Genomic DNA, 25,000 nt, shown 5'->3' on the forward strand with positions numbered 1-25,000 from the left:
GATGTGTCTGTGTGTGTCTGCGCGTGTGTGGGTGTGTCTCTGTGTCTGTCTGGCTGTCTGTCTGTCTGTCTGTCTGTCTGTCTGTCTGTCTGTCTGTCTGTCTGTCTGTCTGTCTGTGCGTGTGTGTCTCTCTCTCTCTCTCACACACGCACACACACACACACACGCACACACACACACACACTCTCTCTCTCTCTCTCTCTCTCTCTCTCTCTCTCTCTCTCTCTCTCTCTCTCTCTCTCTCTCTCTCTCTCTCTCTTGCACGCGCACGAGCACGCTCGTGTACACGTGCATGATATCCTGTTTCACCTGAGCGCCGGCTTGGTTTGCGTTTTGGTGCCGGAACAGAACCGGTGTCAATCGCATCAGAACCCGGAGTGGCGACATGTGCCTGGCGTTGTTGCGTCGTGGCTGTGACTTGTGGCCCAGTCCCTGGGATACACACCACACATGCACATGCAGCGGAAGATGAACGCACATAGACACAGACACACGAAATCATAGAGGTACGTACATCGACACACGCACTACATGAAGGCTGTTCGTTGTGAGGCAACAGACGCAAGGATGGCAAGTGCGCACCGAGGGTGTCGACTGAGTCTTCAGCGGAGATTTGATCGGGAGCGGTGTGGATGGACGCCATCGTTGGAGTGGAGTGGTCGATGAGGCAGTTGGCGAGGCAGTGGTGAGGAAGGCAGCAGCAGCGCGCGGTAAATCGCAGAACGATTTATTCCAGTCAGACACGTTTTGCGGTGTTCTTTTTGTTTTCCCTTCGGATGAGGTGGAAGCAGCTTCCGGTCCGTTGCAGTTGTCGTTGTGGTTGTCTGGCTGTTCCCTTGTTTCATAAGCACGACTCGGGGGTCTTCAAGTAAAAGACTTGTGTCGCAGTGACAGCCCTGTCTCTTGCGTCTCCCATCCCTTGCCCACTTTCTCCGAGGAACACGCTCACGTGGCTGGCGTGGCTTCATTAGAATGTACTTAGCAATGATGTGTTTCTTTTAATCCGCAAACACTCAAATCAACGAATACAACGCAACAACGCAACAACGCAATTTGATGAATACCTCATCTGCTACTCAAAGTACTCAAGCACTCTCTCCTCGTCAACAGTCCGCCCCCCTCCTGAACAGAAGAAACAGAAACACGTCCTCTCATCTTTGAACACTTCAAGCCCAATAACGCACCCCCCCCCACACACACAACACACAAATACACAAGCATCACTTCAACAGAGTTCGCTCATGTCAAGTAGCAAGTGCTGTCTATTCCCAGTCCCTTCGACTTGCGCCTCTACGACAAACTCGTCCTCTTCCTCAACAAGATACCCTCGATACGGGCTGTCTTTGGCCAACTCAGCAGCGACCTTTTCCTGCACATCCTTCTGCCCATCATCACTCAGCACGAAATCACCCCTGCGCACGGGGACCATTTGGCTTCGTGCTTGCGGAAGATGCACGCGCTTAAAGTACATGTCAAGTGCTTTTGGCAGCTCAAGCGGCGACGACACTTCGATGAAGCGGGTGAACGCGCGCTGCGTGGACGTGGGCACCGTGCCAATCACAATCTGCACCGCGTCAATGCCGAGGGCAGCGGCGTACCGCAGCGCGGCCTCATGCTGTGGATCTGGCGTATCGTCCGTCAACACAAACAGCGTCGACGTCTCAACACTCGCGTCGTTGTCATTCGCCTCCGTCAACAGCTCCACGCCAGCGGCGATGGCGGCAGCCACGTTCGTCGACTGCTGCGCAAACCCAACAGTTGCCAGCGTGCGCACGATGGTGCTCAGCGCTGTCGCGTCCACGTGCTCTGTGCGATCCTTCATCAGCGTGCACGCGCTCTCGCCAAACCCGTACACAATTGTGTCATGCAGCCCAAATCGCTTGAAGGCCTCCAGCAGCAGCACCAGGGACTGTGCATTGAAGAAGGACGTTGGCGTGTCACCGGTGGATGCGCTCATGTCAATTGCCAGTGCAAAGCGGTAGGCTGGCCGGCCCTCAGGCACGTAGCGTTCCCAATACGCAGTGGAGGTGAATTGGGTCGCCTTGCATTGCATCAGCTTGGCTGGGTTGACGCTCTTGCCGCTGGTGAAGCCAGCCTTCTTGCGCATGGATGCACGCTTCGTCAGGTGCTGCTTCAGCACATCTTGCACCATGTTCACTTGCTGGCCGTACTTCTGCAACGTGTCCGTGTACCACTGAGCTGAGTGTTCACACGGGGTTGCGGCGCGTCGATACATCGTGTGGGTCACACGCATCTTCCGCAGAACATCCGAACGCAGCATCGGCGCCTTGCACTTCTGCGGTGGAGCACCAAGGGCCTGCACGCACACATTTGGCGGGCGGTACGGCCCTGGCTTGTACGTGTCAATCCACCGATCGCTGGCCAGCTCCTGCAAATCAAGCTCAAAGGCTGAGATGCGTCCGTTGACACCCAGACGCACGCGGTTGCCATCGAATGGAGGCTGGCGTGACACAACACCCTTGTGCTGCCTCAGCTGCTCCTCCAGCACCCGGCACAACACGCTGGGCACCTCCACGCTCATGCTCTTCAGGTTTGGCTGGGTCCATGCCAGCCCATGCTTGGCCAAGCTGCGCAAGTCGCTTCCACCCATCGCCGTTGAGCTGCTCATCTCAATGCCAACAACCTTCACGCCTTCTGAGGTAGCTTTCGACAGCACCTGCGAGAACGCAGAATGGGCCTGCCCCTCCGCCTTCAGTTGGCTTGACAGACCGTCTGTGATCACCACCATTGTCTGCGGATACACGGCTTTCCCACTGGCGGAGCGCGTGCGTCGACGCTCAGCCAGATGCGCGCGCGCACAGTGCATTGCATCCGCAATTGCAGTGCCAAACTGGTTGAAGTTGAGGCGCAGCAGCACTTCTTCACCCTTCTCACAGGACATGGCGTGCTCAAACTTCTTCAGCCACCGCTCCTGGCCCTTCCCAGCAAACGAAAGGACCGCAGTCTTCAATTCCAGGCGCCGCAGTGCCTCCAACAGCACCACCAGTGTTTGGCGAGCTTGGTTGCCGCACCCGCCTTGCATGGAGAGCGAATTGTCGACCAGAATGGCCACCTCAAGATGCACCTCCACACCGCGAACGTGTGTTTGCATGAGCAGATCCAGCACCTTTTGCTGAAGGGACAGGATGTTCATGTGGTGCGCACGACACAGCCGGCCAAACAGGGACTCCTGAAACGAGAACCCATCCTTGAAGTCAATGTCTTTGACCGTGGTCACATGTCCAATCTCACGATCGGCAGAGAGCGCGGCAGGTCGGAATCGCACTTCCCCGCTTCCACGCCGATGCTGGAACTGCTTTGTCGCAGCCATGATGTCCTCTTTCGTCAGTTTGACCTTGCAAGTGACCATCCGCTTTCTGTCTGATGATGATGAGGTAGATGAGGTGGATGCGCTGGTCTTGATGATGGCGTTTGCCAGCATCGAAGAAGAAATGCGAACACCATCAGCGTGCGCTGGTGTGGCCACATGGGCACCAGGCCTTGATCCACCGCTCCCGTCACCGCTGGACCTGTGATCACCATCGCTGTCGCCAGGTGTTGCACCCTCGTCAAAGATGAGCTTTTTGAGACTGATGCTCATGCGATCAACGGCATCATCAGGGTTGAAGCCGTACAAACTTGCTGCCTGCGATGCTGTCGTGTTGTCACCAACAATGTCATCATCCTCGTCATCATCTTTGTCCTCGTTGGTGTTCCCAAATGCTGCGGTGAATGTTGTCAAGGTGGACGGCCCTTCGGTGCCCAAAGTCGTGGCTGGAATAGCTCCTGCTGGAGCGGGCGTGGCGGAGATGTTCGACAGCACACCTTCCCAAGGCATGAGAGCGTCCAATGTTTCCACCTCACTCGGAGGTGGCAGTACCTCATCCAGCGCGTCGATCACTGATGGTGGCTGGCCAGACAAGGCGCTCTGAAGCAGCGCTCGAGCATACTCAGGAAGCGTGCCCTCCACAAACTGACCCACCGCAACAGGCACATCCACGTTGGCTTCTACCGCGGAGGTTCGCGACAATGCAAACGCAACGTCGATGAGCGGCCGTGGAAGCGTCAAAATGTGAAGCACGCTGAGCGAGTGCAGCACCTTCACACTGAACTTGAAGGTGCCGGTGGACAGGTCACATTGGGACAGCGCATGCTCAAATGACTCGATGGTGCGTTTGGTGACGGAAACGGCGCTGCCAAAGTCCATCAGGCTCTGACAGCACCGCACAGCAACATCCCGCGCTTGTTCCGAAACATCTGTCGTGCCCCACTTGACCTCGCTGCTGTTGCGCGCCCCCACAATCAACAGAGTCGACAAGTACCAGCACCACACCCTCTGCACGGCAACATTGTGCGGGTCAGAAATGTTGGTTCGCTGAAGGACACGCTGGACGCAGTCAACAACACTTTCCCCTTCGCGCCGGATCAGGTCTGTGGAGGGACTTGCTGAATCCTCCGTGGCCTGGTGTTGGGACTGGTCAAAGCAGCGCATCACATCGAGTGCACCGCAAATGTGCTGGAGTTGCTGTGATGCCTTGGTGCCAGGGAGGACCAAATTCAAGCACTCTTGGGCCTCGGTGTGGCTGTCAATGTCGTCTGAGGTCTCTGCTGCAAGCCCGTCTTCGACTTGTTGCAGCTTGTCCACGACTTGATCTTGCGCTTCTCGCTTTCTCATCCCTGTTTGAGAGTGACCTTGCAGATCTGACTGCTGGATCGTTTCCTTGATGCTTCTGACCAGATCACAAAGTGAACTACGCACCTGTTCGGCACAATTGTTCAGGGTGAGCTCCATTCCCGCAAAGCGTTCATGCATGGGTCCGAAGGTATTCGTTGTGCAATGCGAAAATTGCTCTGCTTGCTGCTCAATCTCTTCAGCACTCAAGCCGCGGGACAACACGACGCGCCACCCAGCTGGAACCACTCCAAGTACCAGCTCATCTGGTGTGAGGTTGAACCAATCTGCGGACTCAGTCGTATCTGGAGTCATACACGTGGCACTGGCGACACGCTGCATCGCTTTGAGCACGTGTGGCAACACATCAGCTGGCACCTTGTGTTGTTGGAGCACGAGGTGTTGCTTGTCTTGCAGTCTTGACATAAGTTGTGTGGCTTCGCCACACAGACCCGCGATTTGGTGGACAAGATCAGCAATGTTGTCCACAACCTGGCCGGCCAGAACACGTTTCAGCTTTGCCCGGAGATCTGAGCATTGCACAGCCGATCGGTTGAACTTCTTCACATCTGCAGCCAGCCCCTTCAAGGCGTCCACCAGCTCATGCGTGAGGGTGCCTTCGAGAGCTGGCAGTTTGAACATTGAACGGAGTTCTCGTCTTGCATGGCGCTGCTTCTCCTCACGCAAACGCTTTCGCCATTCCTCGGGCTTTCGCTGCCAAAACGTCATGTCCACTCCGCAAACATCATCTGAGCTCAGCAACGAGGAAAGCCGGTTGATATCCGCCTCGAGCTCTGGTGGCGTTGGTTGCTGCTCCTGCAGTTCACGCAGTTGGTCAAGAACAGCCGCCAGCTGCTGACGTGCTTCCTTGCCGCCCACAAGTTTCTGACCAAGCAGCTGCAACAAAGCCGAGATATTGTCCTTGAAGACACGTGCGGTTAGAGGACAGCTGGAGAGGATGGTTGAGAGCGCATCGGCCATTGTGGATTGTGGCGGAACGTCATCCAACCACGCTGAAAGCATGGAGGAGATTGCAGGTTGAACGGAGGACATGCCGGCATCCCCGTGTGATGCATAAAGCGTGCACACGCGCACCACCGCAAACATGCAGCGGTACTTGTCCAATGTGTCTTGGTCAAGAGCTTGCAGCATGCGGGCAGACCCAGGAACATCGTCGTTGGCCAGCGTGACGAGGGCATGGTGCAAGCCAATCTTCGTACGCTCATCAATAGACTGCGATGCCCAAAACTCGACAACTGCGTCAGACATTTGATGCTCAGTATCCTTGTTGGCGTCAACAGCCTTGTGCAAGCCCTTGATGTGGGTGATGAGCAAGCCAACTTTGCTCACCCACGCGTCAGACTCCATGTCGTGCCGTTTCAAGGCGGCGAGCGTCCTCACGATCGAGTTTGAGGCCGCCACAACCTTGCGCTGGGAGGAGCAGTGTGTAACAATGGCTCTGGTCATGACATGGCTTGCCGTGCTGTGCCCTGTCAGCGCTTTTCTTCGTCCCTGAAACCGCTCCACTTTGCGCTCGAGGGAAAAGTCTGCATCTCGGTGAGGTGTCATGAGCTGAGTGATGACCTGCTCCAGCATTTTGGACCCTGCGCCGGTCTCAGCTTCCTCAACGAGCGTGACCCTGAGTTTCAGTGCTCCGCCGTCCATGACTTCTTCGCTCTCGTTCGCAGATACGTGGCGCTCTCTCAATAGGAATGCAGGAACAACAACAACGACCGCAGTGTCATGTCCACGCTCGCAAAGCAGCTGCACATCCACTTGTGTGCGCCAGTCTTCAGCCGCAGCGTTCACAACAACCAGGAATGTGTTCGGGGATGACGCTGCAAAGTTCCGGAACACATGCCAGGCGTCTTGGATCTTATCGCTCTCCTCAAAGCCGGCATCAGCACCACCTTCAAGGACACGCTTGGCCTCCATTACGTCAAACTGGTGCTGCGATGGCTGAAGCGCGGGACCGTGCTCTTCCAACATCTCAAACACGCATTGCTTGAGGTCATCCAGCTCTTCCTTGAGCGCAGTCATCTCCTCGTGCAATCCCGCCACTTGGTGTCGCTTCTCCACAAGCTCTGCAAACTCTTCCCCACACTCCTCCGGTGGAGCCAATGCAGGCTCTTCAAAGTTTGACAGGAATGTACGAACAGAGTCGGGAGTGTCGTCATCAAGCTTCTCCGCGACGGCCTTCCTGTACTCTCGACGAGCTTTGTTGAAGCGAGGCCCAAGGATATCCTTCACATCCTCAAACTTGTCTTGCATCAAGTTGGCCTTTGTGATGAAATCCTGGGACAAGAGAGGGTTGGCTTCCTTGCCGCCAGCATCACTTGAGGTGGCCGCGGCACTGACCATTCTGGCAAGCGTGGTTGCTGTGGCCGTGTACTCGTCAGCGGAGAAAGGTATGTCCCTGCGCAGGCAGAGGGCTGCTGCTGACAAATGGATGGTGGCTTTTGGAAGGAACATGCTGAATCGTAGCATGAGCCCTCGGAGCGATGGAGATTGGGCGAGAATGCGAAATACGGACTGGTCTTGCAGGGAGAGTGGCACGAGTTTGGCGCGAACAACTGCCTCCATTTGTGCAATGAAGAATCCAAGCCTTCCTTTGGAGTCAGGCAACGCCGTTGCCATGCGTCGCTCCGCGGCTTCGATGAGTGCTCTGAATCGAGACAGCAGAACCTGAGCACCAACCTCTTCCCTGAACAGTCCAGAAAAAGCAGTCACGTAGTTGCTCAGGGCAGCCACCACTCCTTCAAAGGACGAGACAAGGTCTTGCATGCCAGGGCGCCTGGATAATGTGCGACCTGCGATCACAAGGTGTTGACATGCCTCCAACCACTGTTGCAGCTTGTTGCGCCATTTGTCGCAGTCCTGCAGGGTTGCCACTTGCGGAATATCTGCCAGTGCGCGTTGAAGAGTGCGCACAGTCGCCAACACTTGTTGTCGTGACACAATCTCTACGCTTTGAGCTTCCAGAGCAAGAAGCGCAATGGAGTGCTCGGGATCAGCGAAGGCGTTGAAGAAGAGCTGCGGCTTGTCAGGAAAGTGAGCATGGGACAGCTCCTCCCCGCCGCAGCCCAGGGACTGCATGGCTCTGGCCACCGCCCAGTGACAAATATCCTGTGTGCTGTCGGTTGTGCTGTCATCCTTCATCGCCACACCCGCCATGTGCCATATGAGCGCACCAAGTGTGTCGTCAATTGTTGAGATGGCAGTATCGCCAGATGATACGATGCATGTGTTGAGTGACCTCGGCTCTTCGCCAGGCCAATGCTGGAGCTCGGCCAGCAAGGGCTGCTTGATGACGCCACCACCATGCTGATCGTAGACTTGACGCAGCACAAAGAGCACTGCCTGCTGCAGGTTGGCGTGCGTCACGTGAGGGATGAGGGTGCGGAACAGCTTCATTGCGCGGATGGCTGTTCGGAATGTCACTGCAAACGGACCGTCCGCCTCGGAAGGTAACATTGCCTGCTTTGCTGCAAAGTGGGCGGTCACAAACACGTTTGCCACTCGTTGTGGATAGTCGCATCCAATCTCTGAGATCCACTGGCTCATGATGTGATGCAACGTGTCTCTCTGCTCCACCGCATCGACTGCTGGCAGTGCAACTTCAACAGAGCGCTGGCGCACAGAGGGTGGCAGCGGAACCACGCCTGGTCGGTCTGGGTCATACGTGAGGATAATGCGGAAGTCTGGCGACACCTGCCACGCGCTTGTGCCGTTGGTGGTGTCTTTTGGAGTGTGTGCACCCATGTCAGCGACGTCGTTCTCCAGAAACCCTTGCAGCTGCAGCAAGAAGTCGTGTGGGCAGAAGTTGACATCGTTCAGGACAAGCCACCAGCCGTTGCGGGCAGCTTGCAGGAGAGGCCCATCCCCCGCGTCAAAACACATGTCATCCAGGCGCACAAGCAAGTGGTCAATGGACTCTGTGAACTCATGCGCAGCAGATGAAAATGCTTGTACATCCAGCCCAATCTGTGCGGCAGAGGCCTCGAGTCTGGCTTGGAGGTCTGCGAGTTGCTGATTGATGTCATCCTTCAAGGGCATCGCCTTGGCCACGTCTCCCGCTTGCAGAGCACACACGAGTTTGTCCATGCACGAAGCCAGCTTGGCGATATCGTGGGTAAGTGAAGTTGCAAGCGCAGCTGTGCCCTGAGCTGTGTGCTGAGGTGCGTTCTCCTGCGCACTGAGGACGTGCGTGTTGAGATCAACGAAGATGCTGCACAGGGCGCTGGAGACAGCGTTGGCCAGTCTCTGCACGCGCACAATTCCCATTTCTGCGCGCAGTTGGCCCATGACATCTCCGATCTCCGTTGCTTTCTTCAGATGGAGTTCGAGGGTGGGTGCATTGGCTGCACGGGCGAACCAGCGAATGAGCTGGGTCTTGCCGCTGGCCGTGGGACCACGCATGGTGAGGCTGCGGTGGGCCTGCAGCACCAGCGCCATGTCCTGCAACGTTTTGGCATGCTGTGGTGTGAGCACGACATCCGGTGAGACAGTTTGCCGTGCATCGTTCGCGGGCGTCTCTCGCGTGGTTTGGCGACGCGGAAAGAACACCGACCCCACACGCACGCAGTGCGTTAGGGTTGTGTCCACCACAACTGCCGACTGAGTGTCAGGCGCTGTTTGAGGAAAACACTTGGCCACCTTCTTCAAGGCCAGGTCACGAGCTCGACCTTCAAGGCCGCCCACAAACACCAGCTGTGCCACTTGGGTCAGGACTTGCAGCGCCAGCTGCTGCATGTCTGCATGCAGGCTGCTGTCGTGGTGCCCATCGCTTTCTGTCCGACTATGGTCTAGATGCACGCCGCCATCTTCATCGTCATCTGCGCCTTGCTCGTCGTGTTTCACCCACTGCAGGCACTGCAGTGTCTCGAAGAGCGGTACGAACAAGGTCTTCACTTTCTCCATTTCACGCAGGGACCAGGACGGAAATGCGCCAACCAGATCTGTGGAGTCGTCCTCGCTCAATTCCACCAGTTCACACAATAGACGGGCCAATGGCATGAACAGTTCGTGGCTCACACTCAGCTGTTCAATGTCGCGGAATGCGTGGCAGACCAGTGGATACACCAAGTCAGGGTGTGGGCTGCTCGGCAGGATGTGTTGGAAGGAAAGCGGGGCAAACGCAATTTGCAGTTGATCTGCAACCTTCTCCAACGCTGGAGCAGTCGCGCACACAAGCGGCGACTTTGGCACCTGACAAGCTGTGCTTGTTCTCATTGCAGTTGTTGGGGGTGTTGAATGCTCGCGCAAGATGCGAGCAATCTGGACAGCAAGCTCGTTGTTGATGAGGTGGATATCTTTGAGCACGATGAATCGGTTTGCCTTCACAGCGGTCATGAACGCGCCATCTTCCCACCGGAACGACCCGTCCAGCGCTTGGTGGTAACGGCCAATCACATCCTCGCTCGATGTGGAACGCGCAAACGTGATCAGCGTCACGTTGCTGTAGCCAAGCGCACGCGCCAGTTCTCGAGCACAGGACAGCTTGCCACTTGCCGGTGGGCCCAGGAGAACAGGATATAGTCCTGCGCTGAAAACGCGAGCCATCGCGCGAAGATTGTGGTTGGTGCTCATGCCGGGATACAGCTGCAGATTTGGCGCCACATCTGCGGACGTGTGCACACTTCTGATGCAGAAAGGACCAAGACCGAACACCACACCATCACCGTCAGCTGAGAAGAAATGTGCCTGTTCCAGGATGTGCTCGCCAGGGATGATTTCCAGCTTCTGTGGCTGCTGCGTTGGTGTCGAGGATGCATGCGTTGTTTGTCGCGCGGGAGGCAGTGAATAGAAGCCAACGGGTTGCTTTTCAAACTCCTCCAGTCTGAACTGGAATCGATCTGTCACGACCTTGTTGAGCTTGTCAATTCCCGCGTCATCCAGCCGAGGCGCTATGAGCGCCGCCACAGCGTGAAGAACGCCGTCTTGCACGCGGACGAAGCGGTCCTTGTGTCGCTGCACAAAGCCAATCATCTGGTACGCAAGGCGCGTGTTGAAGGAGCCATATGCTTCAAACACGTCGTTGATGAAGTGGGCAAGCTCGTTCGTCGTATCTGCCACGCTACCGAGGGCGCCTCTGACCAGGTGCTGAAACTCAGTGTTGGTGTACGGCTGCACGTCAATGACTGTGACGCGCGAGATGAGAGCCGGTGACAAGCCGCACTCAAAGAGCCGGCGGTCGGATGTGACGGAAGCGACAAAGAAGAACGACTGCGGGCAGTCGATGTTGCCATACTCGCTTGTCTCGAGCGAAGGCTCCAACTCCAAGAGAGAGTTGAACTTCTCCACAGCAGATGCAGGGGCGCGGTGCAAGTCACGCAGATGCAGCATGCCACCACGCCGCACAGCGTCCGTGACTGGGCCGTCCTTGAATTGGAAGCGCGGGCGCTGGAATTCAGACGAGTGCTGAACATCTTCCTTGAGGAGGGCATCCACACTGTGACGAAGAAGAGCGATACAGGCCGCCAGCTCTTGTTGCATTTGTGTGTGCTCGTCACGGCTCTCGGAAACGGCCAACACAGACGCTGTGATGAACTGCAGCGCTTGCAAGGCAACTTTGTACACCACAACCTTGAGCTTCAGCTCGGAGATTCGCACGTCCACGGCGTTTGTCTGCGGTTCATCATCGGCAGTGTCGTCGCCTGGTGCCATAATGTCCTCCCGGAGCCACCAGGCGTCCGAGCCATCCTGGGGCTTTTCATCCATGATGCTGAGTGATGAGGACGAGCGACGGGAGCTGTGCTCGCTGGTGTCACCACCCCAGCTGTCGTCGTGGCTGCTTACATTGCCTCGTGTGGCACCCGCATCATCATCAGCGCCACCATCATCGCCCCAGTTATCGTCATCATCGTCATCATCATCATCCATATCTGCATCTTCGCTGTCGTCACCCCAATCATCCTCGTCATCGTCGGCATTGCCATCGCCAACACGTTCCGTGCCATCACCCGCTGCGGAGGTGGGCAACGATGACCGCTCATTTGAATCGTCACCCCAATCATCATCTTCGCCATCACTGCTACTATCATCTCCGTTGTGCTCGGTGCGCGTGCTGGAATCACCTTGCTTGTTCGGAGTCACCTGCAAATCGTTGAGGAGTGTCCTTCCCTCTTCCACGAACGATGAAGCAGCAGGGAATACGGCGCCAACTCGCTCGAGCCATTGGCCCACGTCCGTGTAGTTGAGGTCGGCTCTTCCGATGAACCCAGCAGCCGTTTCCAGCAAAGACGCCTGGCCGGTCAAGGATGCATCAGCAGTGCCTTGAGCAGCAAGGATGGTGTCGATGCGCCTGATGACATCGACGGCACTTGCCATCTGTGCGTCGAGTGTTGTTGGCAGGACGCGGCCAATGAGCTCTTCTGCCGTCGAATCCGTTCCAAGCGTGTATGTTGAGAGCGGGCGACCCGTCACCTTGGCCAGCATCTCTACGAGCAGAGTCTTACGGCTCGTGGGGCCAATCAACAGCACAGGCTCCTTGTTTGTGTAGCACTTGCAGAAGCGGTAGAAATCAAGGCAAAACTGCTTGGACTTGAAGCAGGGTGCTGTCAGCAATGGTGCAATGGCAGCTGGTGGCAGCTGTGTCTCGACCCGAACTGTTGACGCTGGATGGCCCTCATATCTGATTTCCACGCAGCCATCACGAGGGAGTGTAAAAGAGCAAACATCGGGGATGGAATCCCCACCCGCCATTACGCTGTGCAATCTGTCAACGTTCTGGCCGTCTTCTTCGTTGGCAAACGCTTTCGTGACCAAATCGACAAGCTGCGGTTGGCCTTGTGATCGCCCCACCAGCAACTCAATGCCGTTCGCAACGGCGTGAGGCGCTGAATCTGGCGTGGCCTGCATGCGGCGTGTCCAGCGACACACCTCACGCACGGTGACTGCCGGGTCTTGCTTGAGTGCGGTGTGCTCACGCATCTGCACCTGCAGCTGAGCAAACTTGCGCAGCATGTCTGTGCTCATGGCGTTTCTTGTGCGCTTGGCAGCAATCTCCGTCAGCTCGTCCTGTGTCAGGTTCTCGAACGGCACGACACACACGCGGTCAGCCAGCTTGCGAGCCAAAGGCTTGCGCCCAGCAAAGCCAACGGGGTTCTGGCAAGCTGCAAGCCAGAAGCCAGGTGCTCTGTGCACGTACTCGCCTGTTGGAAGCGCCAAGCAGCCGCTGTCAAGCACAGGGATGAAGACAGAGAGGAGGGTGGACGTGTTGGCGAGGTTGAACTCGTCGTTCAGGAAGCATGTGCCGCTGCGCAGGGTGCGCACGAACTCTGCCTCTTCAAAGGCAAAGTTGCCTTGCTTGCTGGGGCGCCAGTAGGAGAGGTAGTCCGTGGCTTGCGTGGAATCACTGTTGGTCTTGTGCAGTATCGCCTTGTGCGTCAACCAGTGGACGAGAGCAGTCACGGTTGCCGTCTTGCCCACGGCCTGACTGCCCTCAAACACGACGGGAACGCGTGCCTTGAGGGCGCGCAGCACCTTGTTCGCGTTTGCATACACCCGTGGTGTTGTGTCCTTGTCCAGGACAAAGGTTACCCCACCATCAGGCTGAGGTGACGTTAGCAACGCATCCACATAGTCAATGCTGTTGGGTGGAAGGGAATTGACGAGCTGCTGCTTGAGGACTTCTGCCGTTTTCGGGTGTTGGGCGAGCACGAGCTCACACGCCTCTCGGACAGCGGCTGCAGCCTTGTTCTTGAGTGGGGGAGGTGTAGTACCGCGGGTGAGGTGAAACGCGGCATCAAACAGCATCACGAAGCGCCGCACACTGGGTCGCTCCTCTGAACTGCACCAGACTTGATGTGCCTTTGCTGTCAGGTCACGGACATCACGTGGACATTCCCCATCACCCATTTCATGCCCGAGCAAGAGACGGCTGGCAGCCACAAACCATGTCGATGATTTGTGTGGCGGGTTGAGGTACACCATGTGAAAGCGGTTGCCAAAGGCGGGCGTCATGGCCTTGTTCCTTGCTTCGACAATGGCGACAAAGCGCATAAAGTCGCTGATCTCGTCCTCAGGTATCGGTGAGACTTGGTTGTTCTCGGACAGCACGAGCGTGGGCTTCTCCTCCAAGACCGGGTTGAGCCGTTCGAGCAGAGACGACTGCAGGGAGAGAATGTCATCAAGAACCAGAATGCCGCCATTGCGCATGGTGCGAGGCAAGTGGCCATCGTGCCACCGCAGGTTCATGTCCCCTGTCGCGTGGTCTGTCTCTGGGATGGCCATGCCAATGAAGTCTTGCACCTCCGTCTCCTTTGTCAGGTGGAGGTGGGTGAGGCTGATGTTGGTCATGGCAGACAGGAACCGCACGAGAACCTGTTTGCCAGCGCCGCTCGGGCCGCAGATCATCAAGGGTGTGCGCAGGAGGAACGCCACTGCGCACTCCCGTGCTGCTGTCACCAGCTCTGCTGTCACCACAATTGGGCAGATGTACTGGTCGGGCTCTGGCAGAGAGGACGGGTCGACGTCACGCAGGCGCTGTGCCTCCGCTGCATGCGTGGCATCCAGCGTCTTGCAAATGTCAGCGAGAAGGTCCGCCCGAGCACGGACACAGCGAACGGGCGCCACATACGCATGCAGGAGGGCATGACCCAGCGACCGGCCTTCATCACGCATCATGGCTCGGACGCGATCCACACATGCGTGGTTGACAAAGTCGTAGCAGCCATACTGGAGCATGAAGTCGGGGTGTGTCGCGCACTGCATGATCTTGTCGTGAACAATGTCCACGATATCATGCTCGGGTGCGGCCACCTTGCGCTGGAGTGGGATGCCATCAATGAAGACAGCCTGCGCATGCATCTGCAACCGGCCTTGAGGAGAGGCTCCTGTTGCTTGCGCCTGATCTGCGTTGAGACATTCAAACGCAATCGCGGCAATGCGCTGGCGGGACGCAGCGCACTGGAAGCGGGCACCGTAGATGGAGGAGAGCATGAGCGCAAACGCTGTCAAGTGTGTTTGGAAAGCCTTCGAAGCGGATCCCTTGAGGCGGCCCATGTATGCGCGACAAGCGCTGGCAAAACGCTTGAGCTCGCGCACCGTCAAGTCCATGAAGTGCTGCTGCTCGTACACCTCGCCCTCGTTCTCGATGGCACGAAGCTCTTCGAGGAGCTGTGCATCTGTGATTCGCACGTGAAAGTCCACCAGCTGGCTCGCCAACTTGTCGGAAGACAGACTGTGGTGGATGTCATCAGGCAGAACACCACGAAGGGCACTGGCAGCGATCATCGTCCACTCGGCCTTGCGGGATGCAAGGTTCGAGCCCCACGTCACATCCAGCGGCACGAAGGTACTGAGGACGTTGAGGCTGTGCTTTTCGCGGTTGTATCTGCTGTCGCAAGGGTTCTGGGCGAAGATGAGACGGAAGTTCTTGTGTTTTCGCACGAGGACAGCATCATCACCGCCACTGCCGCTGCCAATGACGGGCAGGGGCTTGCCCGTGTAAGCAGAGGTGCAGTCGAGAATCGAGAGGCCTTTGGCAAAGGGGGCGAGAGAGAGACGGTCTTCAGTCAGGCAGGCCAGGGTCTGCACCAGATCCTCCTTGAGCAGGTTTGCCTCATCAATGTACAGCCAATAGCCAAAGGCATAGGCAAGGATGGCGGGGCCAGGGGCAAGCCCAAAGTGGCCGGGCTTGGTGGGGTCGTTGGTGGCGCTGCCAAAGAGGTCCTCAACGCTGCTGTGTGATGACCCGTTGAAGCGCAGCACGACCTGGTTGGCGAGATGGCCGGCGAAGAGCGTCAGCATCGTCTTGCCCACACCAGTCTCGCCTTGCAGGAGCAGGTTGTCGTTAGTGCGAAGTGTGGACAAGATGGTCTTGAGGTACTGCAGGGTGCGGGTTGTGGGGACCACGCCCCAGTCTGCTGGCGGAAACGTCTTGCAAGCCTGTGCATACGCGCTCGCAGAGTTGAAGCAGTTGCCAAGGATGTGTCCACTGAAGGTGGCGCGCTCGCCATCGCTGATGATCTCGAAAGAATGAGCCTCGCTCGTGTTGTACTCTGCCACAGCATGCTGTAGGCCTTCCTTGAATGCTGCGGGGAGAGGGAACTTGGAGTCTGCGTCTGTGGCGCTGACGTGCAGCTGCTCACTGCGGGATGGAGCACCGCTGTCAAACTCGCCATCATCATCGTTGCCGTCGATGACGGAGGCTGGGTCGTGGGGCTTCACGAGCTCAAACAGGAGGGCGTACGCTGGCGAAGTTCGACGGTCGAACGATAGCATGTGCGTGAGCGTGTGCATGGCTTTGGCGATCTGGTCCTTGATGAGGTTGCGGGTGCGGGTGCGGTTGCTCTGAGACAGCACTTGCAGGGTGTCGACAAGGGCGTCTCCCTTTGCCCACGCTAGCTCGTCGTGCTGAAGCCACTGCTGCATGCAGAATTCGAACAAGGCGGCCAGAATCTTGGTCCTCGCAGTCAGGGCTGGCGCTGCACGGAAGAGGACGTGCCAACACGCCTTGTGCTGCTGCGGCGTGGCTGTGATGAGGGGCAGGCCGGCGAGGAGCCTGTCAGCAATGAACTGCCAATTACGCTGGATCACCTCTTTATCAGCAGAACGGGTGAGCGAGAGCAACAGCATGCACAGGCGCGTGCGCTGCTCAGTCTTTGGGTCAGCGACAGAGGCGTGGGCTGTTGTTGTGGTGGGCGCCATGACAGTTGTATCAGCAGTGGCTGGAGTGTTGCTTGGAGTGGCATGTTCACCATCGAGCGACGTGGCAGCCAGGACCTCGATGATGTGGCTGGCGTGGGCTGGCGTGAACTGGAAAGCACCGGAACTGCCGAAGATGGCCAGGAAGGCAGCGGCACAGTCAGCCGGACAGGCGGTGTGGTCTGGCACGGCTGCAGCAAGCAAGTCGAGGGTCTCTTCCGTTGCGTTGTACATTTCAGAGGGATCACGCTCCACACACTCAACCAGGATGCGTTGAACGAGTTGGAGTCGACCGAGGAGGCGGCGCCTGTTCGACTCTGTGGCAAGGTGATGCAGCGTGGCAGGCTTTGGGCGGATGTGGCGGACGAGGGCGACGAGGAGGCCATCGGACGGGGCGGTGTTGATGCGCAGGAGATTGGAGAGGAGATCCTTCAGGTCGGTAACCTCATGCAGGTCCAGCAAGGCCAAGGTGCTGCTCTTGTGCACAATCTCCAGCACCTCAACACAGACCGTGGAGACTGCCTCTGTGTTGCTGGATTGCAGGTGAAATTGAAGGATGGTGTTTGTGCGGCGGAGAACGAGGTGGTACAGTGTGCTCAAGTGTTCCTTGATGAGGTCGGTCACGCGCTGGATGAGAGCTGCGCGAGTGTCAGCATCCGTTTGAGGACCGCCATTGAAAGTGGTGCTGTCAGTGGTGCTGTCAGTGGTGCTGTCATCGCCCCAATCATCATCATCATTATCGGCAGCAGTGGTGTGATTGGCACCATTGGCATCATTGCCGACACCATCGGTTTGGTCATCGTGGCCAGCACCCCAATCGTCATCGTCATCATCATCATCAGCAGCGTTGCTGAGATCGTTGCTTGGGTTTTTAGAAGAGTCAGGCGAGGAGGATTTGGGCGAGACGAACGTGCCGAGTGCCGAGTCGGGCTGGGGAGTGTCCAGTGCACTGGTGGAGTTGATATGGGGCGTGTGGGATGCTTGAAGAGTGTCAGATGGCGGTGTCGTTGAGGAACCCGCGACGGAGGCTGACAGCTGTAGCGTTGTGTCCACGTGCTGTTGAACGGCTTGGAGGAGACGGGTGCGGGCGATGTTGTCCTGAGCTGGCTGGCACAGCCATTCAGCCAGGCCCGATTCCAGAGTGCCACGAACGGCAGCACAGACGGTTGCAAGGGTCGAGGACTGGAGGAAGGCTTCGTGTGCTTCGGGGTCCGATGCAGCGCCAGTGAGCACGGTGAACGCGCGTTCCCATGCTGACACGTCCAGCAGTTGGCAAAATGCGGACACGTGGGTGTTGCTGACGTTGGTCGAAAACGCAATGGTGCCCAGCTTGTACATGAGGTCCTTGCTTTCGTCGGCGGTGAGGTTTGCGGCGAGGGACTCACGCAGCACGTGGCGAATGAAGTCGTTGAGCTCATCATCGGTTGAAGTGAGAAGGGAAAAGACGCGGGCGAGGGTGTCGGGGCCTGTGTTGCAGTCCAAACATGCAAGGGGCGAGGGAGGAGAAAGGGGTGAGTGTCGTTGCCACGTCATGTGTGAAGGCGCATGCATGTATGCATGCGTGGTGTGTGTGTGTGTGTGTGTGTGTGTGTGTGTGTGTGTCGTTGGTTGCATGGCCATGCAACAGCAATGGCTTGATGAGCACATGCGATGCACGCGCACAGGAGCGCAACACACTGTTTGTTAGACGTGCCTGTGAATCTGCGGTAGTGGTGGGGGTCGGCGACACGCCAGAGCTTGCGCTGGTGCTCCCAGGTCGCCTGGCTGATCTCATCCACGCGATCATCGGTCCAGGTGAATCGAAAGTTGGGCACAAGGGAGGATGGTCCCTGTTCGTGGTGATGGACAATGCAAGGGACGATGAGCAGAACGAGGCGAAATGTGCAAGAGGACGAGGCTATGCAGGCCAGACACAGACTGACCATGTGCGTGCACGCGTGCGTGTATGTACGTGCGTGTCTATGTGTGACAGTGCGTGCCGTGTGACACTGCATGTGCGTGTGCGTGTGCGTGTGTGCGGCAGTGTTGTAGGGCTGTCTCACCTTGCTGTTGGTGTCCGCGGCATCCAGCGTGTGGACGATGCCCTTGTTCTTGTGACGGTACACGTGTTCACGAATCTGGGGTTGGCGCACCGAAGCACGAGCGAGGGTGCGGAGGAGGTCCGGTTGGCGGTGGGCAGTGTCGAGGATGTTCCTGTGCTCAAGCAGGAGCACACAGATTTGGGCGCACAGGTCAAATGACCGGCCACTCATCGTGTCCGGATCAGTGCTTGCGCCCACAAACTGATCGACGACAGTGTTGAGGAGCTGGAGGAAAAGATGCGCTGGCGTCGGCGGCCTCAGTCAAGTTTGCTCGAGCATCCTCGTTGCTGAGCACGGCGACGGCCAGCTCCAGCGCAGCCTCGCGAAGGGTTGTCCTGTGTGTGTGTGTGTGTGTGTGTGTGAGAGTGTGTGCGTTTGTGTGAGAGAGTGAGTGAGTGAGTGTGTGTGTGTGTGTGTGTGTGAGTGAGTAGACAAGTTGCTGAATGACATGTGTCCGACTTGTGATTCAAGCCATGATGAGTGGACACAGTGATGTGAGCACACCAAAGTCAACAAGGTGCCCACAACCGGACAAGGGGCAGTGCAGGAGAGCTGGAGGACACAGGAACACCACATGAACCAAAACATAAACCAAAACACGGATTGCTTACGAGGCAGAAAAGTACTGCGGCAGGAAGCCCAGGCCCTTGACCAGCTTGGACCACTCCGTTTGGCCGGCGACTTTGGCAAAGTTGGCTGCGACATTCAGGACGGCATTGAAGAGAGGTGGAATGCATACCCTTTTCTCCTTTTGCGATTTTGCTTCCTTCGAAGCCTTGTGGGCCTTTCTCCATTTGTTGATGCGGTCCATCGTCTCAATGTTGCTTCAGGCACCAAGGAAGGAATCACAGTGTCAGGACACCAAGCCACACAGCAGTGTCAACAAAATGGAACAGCAAACAAGAAGGTGGATGCACGTCTCCCTCGCATCTGTGTGTGTTAGAAGGCACGACCAATCGTCAACACTTTGCGGACAGCAGGAACAACACGATGACTCAGCCAAAATCGATTCGATGCAACATTAATCTTGCGGCGAGGACAGCCACCCTCCTCATCATCACTGATCAAGGTTTACTCATTCAAACGCACGCACACACACACACACACACACACACACACACACGCACACACACACGCACACACACACACAGAGTTATGTCACACAGTGTCACGCAAGAGCCACCTCAACACAAAAACTCACACCGCCACGTCACACAAGCAACGATACGGGCGGGCAACCACGTCGGTTCAGCACACGACGGTTTGATAGTCACAGTCACGCCCATGCCGTCACAGCATCACATGGAGTTTGGACCGAGAGAGGCCGGCAGGTCTGTCTGCGCCGGGTGGACGTAGTGCTCGATCAGGCGGGTGAGGCGATCAAAGGTTTCGCGCGAGTCGAGGAGCCCAAGCCCGCCGTTGCGGCGCACCATCTCAAACGACACGGCGTTCCCTTCGTGCTGCATTGTCAGGCACGCGTAATTGCCGTGCGCTGACTTGTGCACCACAAAGTCACCCTGGTGTCTCAGTAGATGCTGTTGCAGTTGAAGAAAAGCACGAAAGGGAACAGCGGTGTATGTGTGTGTGTGTGTGTGGGTGTGGGTGAGTTGCAGATGTGAGTCTGGTCACAATTGTGCAGACAATGAAAGTTCAACGACAATCACTAGCCCATGTCCTCAACCACCTCACATTTTAACTTACCCGCACGTCCGCCAATGGCTGCTTGATGCACATCCACCTTCAAGCCATCAACCACAAGAGAACATCATGTCAGTGCGATGTCAAAGTTGCGCACGAAAACATGACACACACGCGCGCACGCAAGTGCACATCACACACAATAGCACACCCAAGTACACATCACACACAATAGCACACTCAAAAACACAAATACATACGCAAACACACACAAACACACAAAACCACACACACAAAAGAGGAACTCACGATTGGCTTGTCGGGTCTGTGTAGAGGCCGAGTTGGCGGCAGGTTCGCTTCACAGCATCCTCGCGCTAATGCAGTCGAGAGACAGCAGCAGCGCATTCACAACGGGGGGGGGGGGAGAGAGAAACACACATAGATAGAGAAGCAAACCAGGGAGAAACGTGCCAGCGTGAGTGATGACGTGTGAGTACAAATTCAATTCGAGACTCGATGTGTGCAGCGGTGGGAGCGGGCAGGATAAGCACGTGCTTACGTTGCCAAACAGGTTGTCGTCGAAGGTGCGGCTGTCATCATGAATGGAGCAGCAAGCGAGAAGCGTGGTCGGGAGAGAGGTGAAGGGCATGAACAAGGACGTGAGTAGACAACCAAGTACAGGGGTTTGCAGCCATCAGTTCACAACATGAAACCAGAAATAGCGTCACGCGCGCACGCATCTTGCAGCAACCGGTGGGCTCACCTGCCGTTGGCGTGGTGCTGGCGCGTGCGGCGGTGCGTGTGCTTCTGGTGCCGCTGCTGTTGTTGCTGCTGTTGGTGACGTCGCATCTCCCGCGAGCTCTGAACCGTTCCGACCAGTGGCAGCTGCAATGGCCAATGGTGGGCGAGGTGTTTCAATTTGTGGGTAAGCGTGTGTATGTGAGTGAGTGGGAGTTCACGAGCCATGTGTATGTATATGAGCGGGGGTGTTGTGGCAACCATCACAAGCGGTAATCGAGACAATGTGTCCTCCACCCCACTCCATTACCCATCCAAGTGGACAATGTGCTGCCATCACCAGCGCACCGTGTTGTCTGTGAAGGACCGCCACTTGAGTGTGCGGTCGGAGCGCATCGCCGTCAGCTCTGCAGAGCGGTCGTCGGCGTGCTGCACGAAGAACCGCTGGCACATCAGGGGAGGGTTGATGAGGTGCACGATGGTGGAGGTAGTGAAGTGCAGGAGTGAGTGGATGATGGAAGGGTGAACAGCAGGCAATATGCACACACAAAAAAGAAAAAAAGAAACCAATACACACTCACGCAAACACAAAAGCAAGATACACTCACGCCCCAACACACACACACATGCATGTGCACATCTTCCACGTCCTCCACGCATTTGCAGCTCACCGCATCGTCGTCCCGGAAGAGCTCGGGGCGGGTGCGTGCGCGCATGGATGCTGCGTGTTGCGATTCGAGCGTCAGTCGCTCCTCCTGCCGCGGGCGCGCAGAGACGAACGTGTCCGAGAGGGAACGCGTTGATGCCGCCCACAGTGGCGTGTCGTACACCACGAGCGGGCATGGCAGCTCGGGCTGCGGCTGCGAGTAGTGTTGCTGTTTGGGGAAGGGGAAAGGGGGCATGTTAATAAGCATACGTGTGCAGATGGGACAGAGTGCGTGTTGGAGGTACATTTGCGAGCAGTGATTTGAAAGAGGAAGGCGCGAAAGGGAAGGGGAGGGGTGTTGGTGGCACACTGTCAAAGTATCACACCAAACCATCATCATCAAAACACCACCACTAACGACAACAACAACAACAACTTAAACAACAACAACAACAACAACAACTTAAACAACAACAACAACAACAACAACTTAAACAACTTAAACAACAACAACAACAACAACAACAACAACTTAAACAACAACAACAACAACAACAACAACAACAACAACAACAACAACAACTTAAACAACAACAACAACAACAACAACAACTTAAACAACAACAACAACAACAACAACAACAACAACAACAACAACAACAACAACAACAACAACAACCCCTGCTCCCCCACCACACACACCGCCCCTTCTGGGTGACGCACCACGAGGCCGTGGAGGGTGGGGAAGCACGCATCGGGATTCTTCTCCAGATACACGCCGTGGTCGCCCATCTCAATGTACTCCTGCACAATCGTGTTGGTGGGATCAACCAGACACAGCACGAGGCTGCTCGCGCAAGAACACACAAGCAAGGGAACGAGGGCATTTGGTGGATGGAGCAGAGCGTGTGAGAGGCGGTGCATACGCAGGCAAGCGCAGGTGATGTGGTGAGCATGTGCACGTCTGCAACACTTGGAAAGGTGACGAGTGTGCCAAACACACACACATACACACACAATTCCTGCACAGCACAGTGCACAAACGCAGACACAGGCGAAGAGAGTACAACAGCGCCAGCAGCAAGCAAGCAACATTGTGCTGGTCAAGTCAAACGCACTGTGCAGAGGACGACTGGCTCTCGCGGATGATGAATGTCCCGGTTGGTTTTCCTTCGAGCAGCGACACGGCCTCATCACGGGGCAGCCCGAGCACCAGCCACGCAGCCCGCTCGCTGGCAGAGGTGCCACGGGAGGGAGAGGGAGGTGACGAATGAGCAAACGGTTGGAGAGAAAATGTGTGTGAGTGTGTGACGAATGCAGCAACACGAACACGCCACGGGGTGCCAGCAACGCAGAGGGCAGCAAAACAAAACACACACACATATAGATACACACACACACGCGCGCACACACACACACACACACACACACGCATACACAGACTCAGACCCAGACACACACACACACATACACAGACTCAGACCCAGACACACACGCACACACAGACTCAGACCCAGACACATACACACACAGACACACAGACACAGACGCAAACACACAGACACGGACACAGATGCCCTTACCGAATGAAAGCTGGGGCAGGGGCAGTGTCTGTTTCCACGAGTGGGCAGTGCAGCTCACCAGCGTTCAGCTTGTAGTATGTCTGGGACACGTACGCGCGCGCGTGTGTATGTGTGAGGTGGGGCAATCAATGGAATAGCAAGCACAAGACGCGTGTAGAGTGGTGCTTCCCATTCATAAGTACAACAACAGCAACGACAACAACAGCGTGTGCACATACTCCTCAATCCATCCCCTGTCACGCATGCAAACAATCAAGCATGCAAGCGGCGGGGTGCACACGTACGACGAGGTCGTAGATGGTCTCGAAGATGCGATCGGGGACGCTGAGGAGATACACGCCGGAATCGCCGTCCGTCTCCGCGTTGAGCAGGCCAATCAGCTCGTGGTAGATGTGGTCGCCAAACACATAGCTCAGCGACAGGCTGTGTCGGGCGGTGGGGATGAGGGCGGGGTAGAGACGCCGTGGTGAGCGGCAGCAGTGTCCGGTGGCGATGAGAACCAGTACATCAACACACACACACACACACATACACACACACACACGCGCGCACACCAAACAAACGAGGCAGACCCAAGAGCAACAGCCAAGCAAGGAGCACGAGCCTACAATGTGGGCGCGCGTTCGCTGGACCGGACAACAAAAGCACCGTCCGGCTTGCCGGCGAGCGAGGCGAGCGCCTGCGCCTTCGTGACAGGACTCAGCTGCAGCCAGGGGAACGCTGGTGGTGTCGTGGCGACATAAACGCGATGACGAGTCGTCATGGTGGTGACAGTGGTTAAGATGGTGACAAGGACAGCAGGAGGAAGGGGTCGCGGATGTAAGGCGAACGCATTACGCGCACACACAACACAACACAACACAACACAACACAACACAACACAACACAACACAACACAACACACCACAACACGGCCTTCAGGTTTGCCTTACATCCATGTCCATAGATGGGGTCGAGTGGGGCTGGCTGGGCGGTGGTGGCGGCGGCAGGGGTGGTGTCGGGTGCAAACGTTGCCTCCTGCTGCTGCTGGGACGCTGCGGAGAGCGGGGGCTGCGCAGCCTCAATGTGGTTAAGCAGACGGCACGGGATGTCGTCAAGGTGATCCGCACTGTACGCAGCCACTGTGGTGTGTGCGTGAAAAAAAAAAGGGGGGGGGGGTTGTGTGAGTTTGTGAGGTTGTATGTGAGGTTGTAGTGAAAGTGTGAGAGCGTGCGTGTGAAAGTGAGTGTATGAGTGTGAAAGTGTGAGAGTGTGAGAGTGTGAGAGTGTGAGAGTGTGAGAGTGTGTGCGTGTGAAAAGTGTGTGTAGTTTCACACACGTGTGCGTGCATGCGTGGCGCGCTGATCGTTGCCTGGCGCATGTCCCAGTGCGTGCTGAGCACACAGCAAGCGCACGGTCAGCAAGACCACGCGCGAACCACCGACCGAGTTCGTAGAGGGACTTGAATGCGCGGGTGCTCTCCCTGAAGAATGTGATGCCCTCAGAGTCCTGGTCAATCAGGCGGTGCCGCACCTCTGCAGCCGCGGCGTTGGGCACACGGGGATGGGATGGTGGCTCGTGAGGTGCAATGGCGGACGCAAGAACAAGGCGTGCAGTGCTTACAACAAGGCAACAAGAAAGGGCAGGCGGGAAGCTCAAGCGCATACATAACGCTGCACAAACAAACACGTGTGCATCGGCACGGACAAGCACGCACTGTTGCACGTTGCTTCAACTCACGGCCATCGAAGATGTACGAGAGGGCGAATGTGGCGTTGTTGTGCTCGCACTTCCTGACGACAAATGCGCCATCGGCGAGGCCCGCGAGCACGGCCTCCGCATCCTGCCGCGTCATCAGCGGGCGGAACCACGGCGCATGCTCGTGGCGATGTGTTGCTGGAGAAGAATTGAGGGGGGGGGGATATATGTATGGAAATGGCGGTGGTGATGATGAGTTGTTGTTGTTGTTGTTGTTGTTGTTGTTGTTGTTGTTGTTGTTGTTGTTGTTGTTGTT

At 56.8% G+C, this 25,000-nt stretch overlaps 2 protein-coding genes across 2 annotated transcripts in view; both read right to left on the reverse strand.

The window, feature by feature from the left end:
- Positions 1 to 1,094: 1,094 nt before the first annotated feature.
- PTSG_00983 (uncharacterized protein) lies at positions 1,095 to 19,355 on the reverse strand. The gene is made up of 5 exons (XM_004998398.1): positions 19,014 to 19,355; positions 18,698 to 18,737; positions 18,364 to 18,627; positions 18,051 to 18,150; positions 1,095 to 17,787 (listed from the first exon to the last, which is right to left on the reverse strand). The coding sequence occupies exons 1-5, from the start codon at positions 19,211 to 19,213 to the stop codon at positions 1,226 to 1,228; spliced, it is 17,166 nt and encodes a 5,721-aa protein (XP_004998455.1). The 5' UTR covers positions 19,214 to 19,355; the 3' UTR covers positions 1,095 to 1,225.
- A 144-nt stretch (positions 19,356 to 19,499) lies between these two features.
- The window catches only part of PTSG_00984 (uncharacterized protein), an 11,713-nt gene continuing 6,212 nt past the window's right edge, over positions 19,500 to 25,000 (reverse strand). Inside the window, exons 19-33 of the mRNA XM_004998399.1 lie at positions 24,727 to 24,882; positions 24,432 to 24,521; positions 23,940 to 24,128; positions 23,616 to 23,727; positions 23,292 to 23,430; positions 23,008 to 23,087; positions 22,543 to 22,656; positions 22,148 to 22,271; positions 21,450 to 21,653; positions 21,127 to 21,222; positions 20,804 to 20,925; positions 20,600 to 20,630; positions 20,350 to 20,414; positions 20,104 to 20,140; positions 19,500 to 19,937 (exon numbers count right to left, since the gene is read on the reverse strand). Coding sequence (XP_004998456.1) covers positions 19,701 to 19,937; positions 20,104 to 20,140; positions 20,350 to 20,414; positions 20,600 to 20,630; positions 20,804 to 20,925; positions 21,127 to 21,222; positions 21,450 to 21,653; positions 22,148 to 22,271; positions 22,543 to 22,656; positions 23,008 to 23,087; positions 23,292 to 23,430; positions 23,616 to 23,727; positions 23,940 to 24,128; positions 24,432 to 24,521; positions 24,727 to 24,882 — 1,796 coding nt within the window. The 3' untranslated portion in view covers positions 19,500 to 19,700. The remainder of the gene's footprint in view (positions 19,938 to 20,103; positions 20,141 to 20,349; positions 20,415 to 20,599; positions 20,631 to 20,803; positions 20,926 to 21,126; positions 21,223 to 21,449; positions 21,654 to 22,147; positions 22,272 to 22,542; positions 22,657 to 23,007; positions 23,088 to 23,291; positions 23,431 to 23,615; positions 23,728 to 23,939; positions 24,129 to 24,431; positions 24,522 to 24,726; positions 24,883 to 25,000) is intronic.

This window comes from Salpingoeca rosetta (genome assembly GCF_000188695.1).
Source record: "Salpingoeca rosetta unplaced genomic scaffold supercont1.2, whole genome shotgun sequence".
NCBI classification, from domain to species: Eukaryota; class Choanoflagellata; order Craspedida; family Salpingoecidae; genus Salpingoeca; species Salpingoeca rosetta.

Excerpts from the sequence above, each read along its gene's own strand:
- PTSG_00983 (XM_004998398.1), bottom strand. The coding sequence starts at position 19,213 with ATGGACCGCATCAACAAATGGAGAAAGGCCCACAAGGCTTCGAAGGAA. Across the intron at positions 18,628-18,697 it reads CGCTGGAGCTGGCCGTCGCC|CTCCTCAACACTGTCGTCGA; the intron begins GTGCTCAGCAAC and ends CTTTTCCTCCAG. Across the intron at positions 17,788-18,050 it reads GCACCAGCGCAAGCTCTGGC|GCCCCGACACCCTCGCCCGC; the intron begins GTGTCGCCGACC and ends ACTGCAACACAG.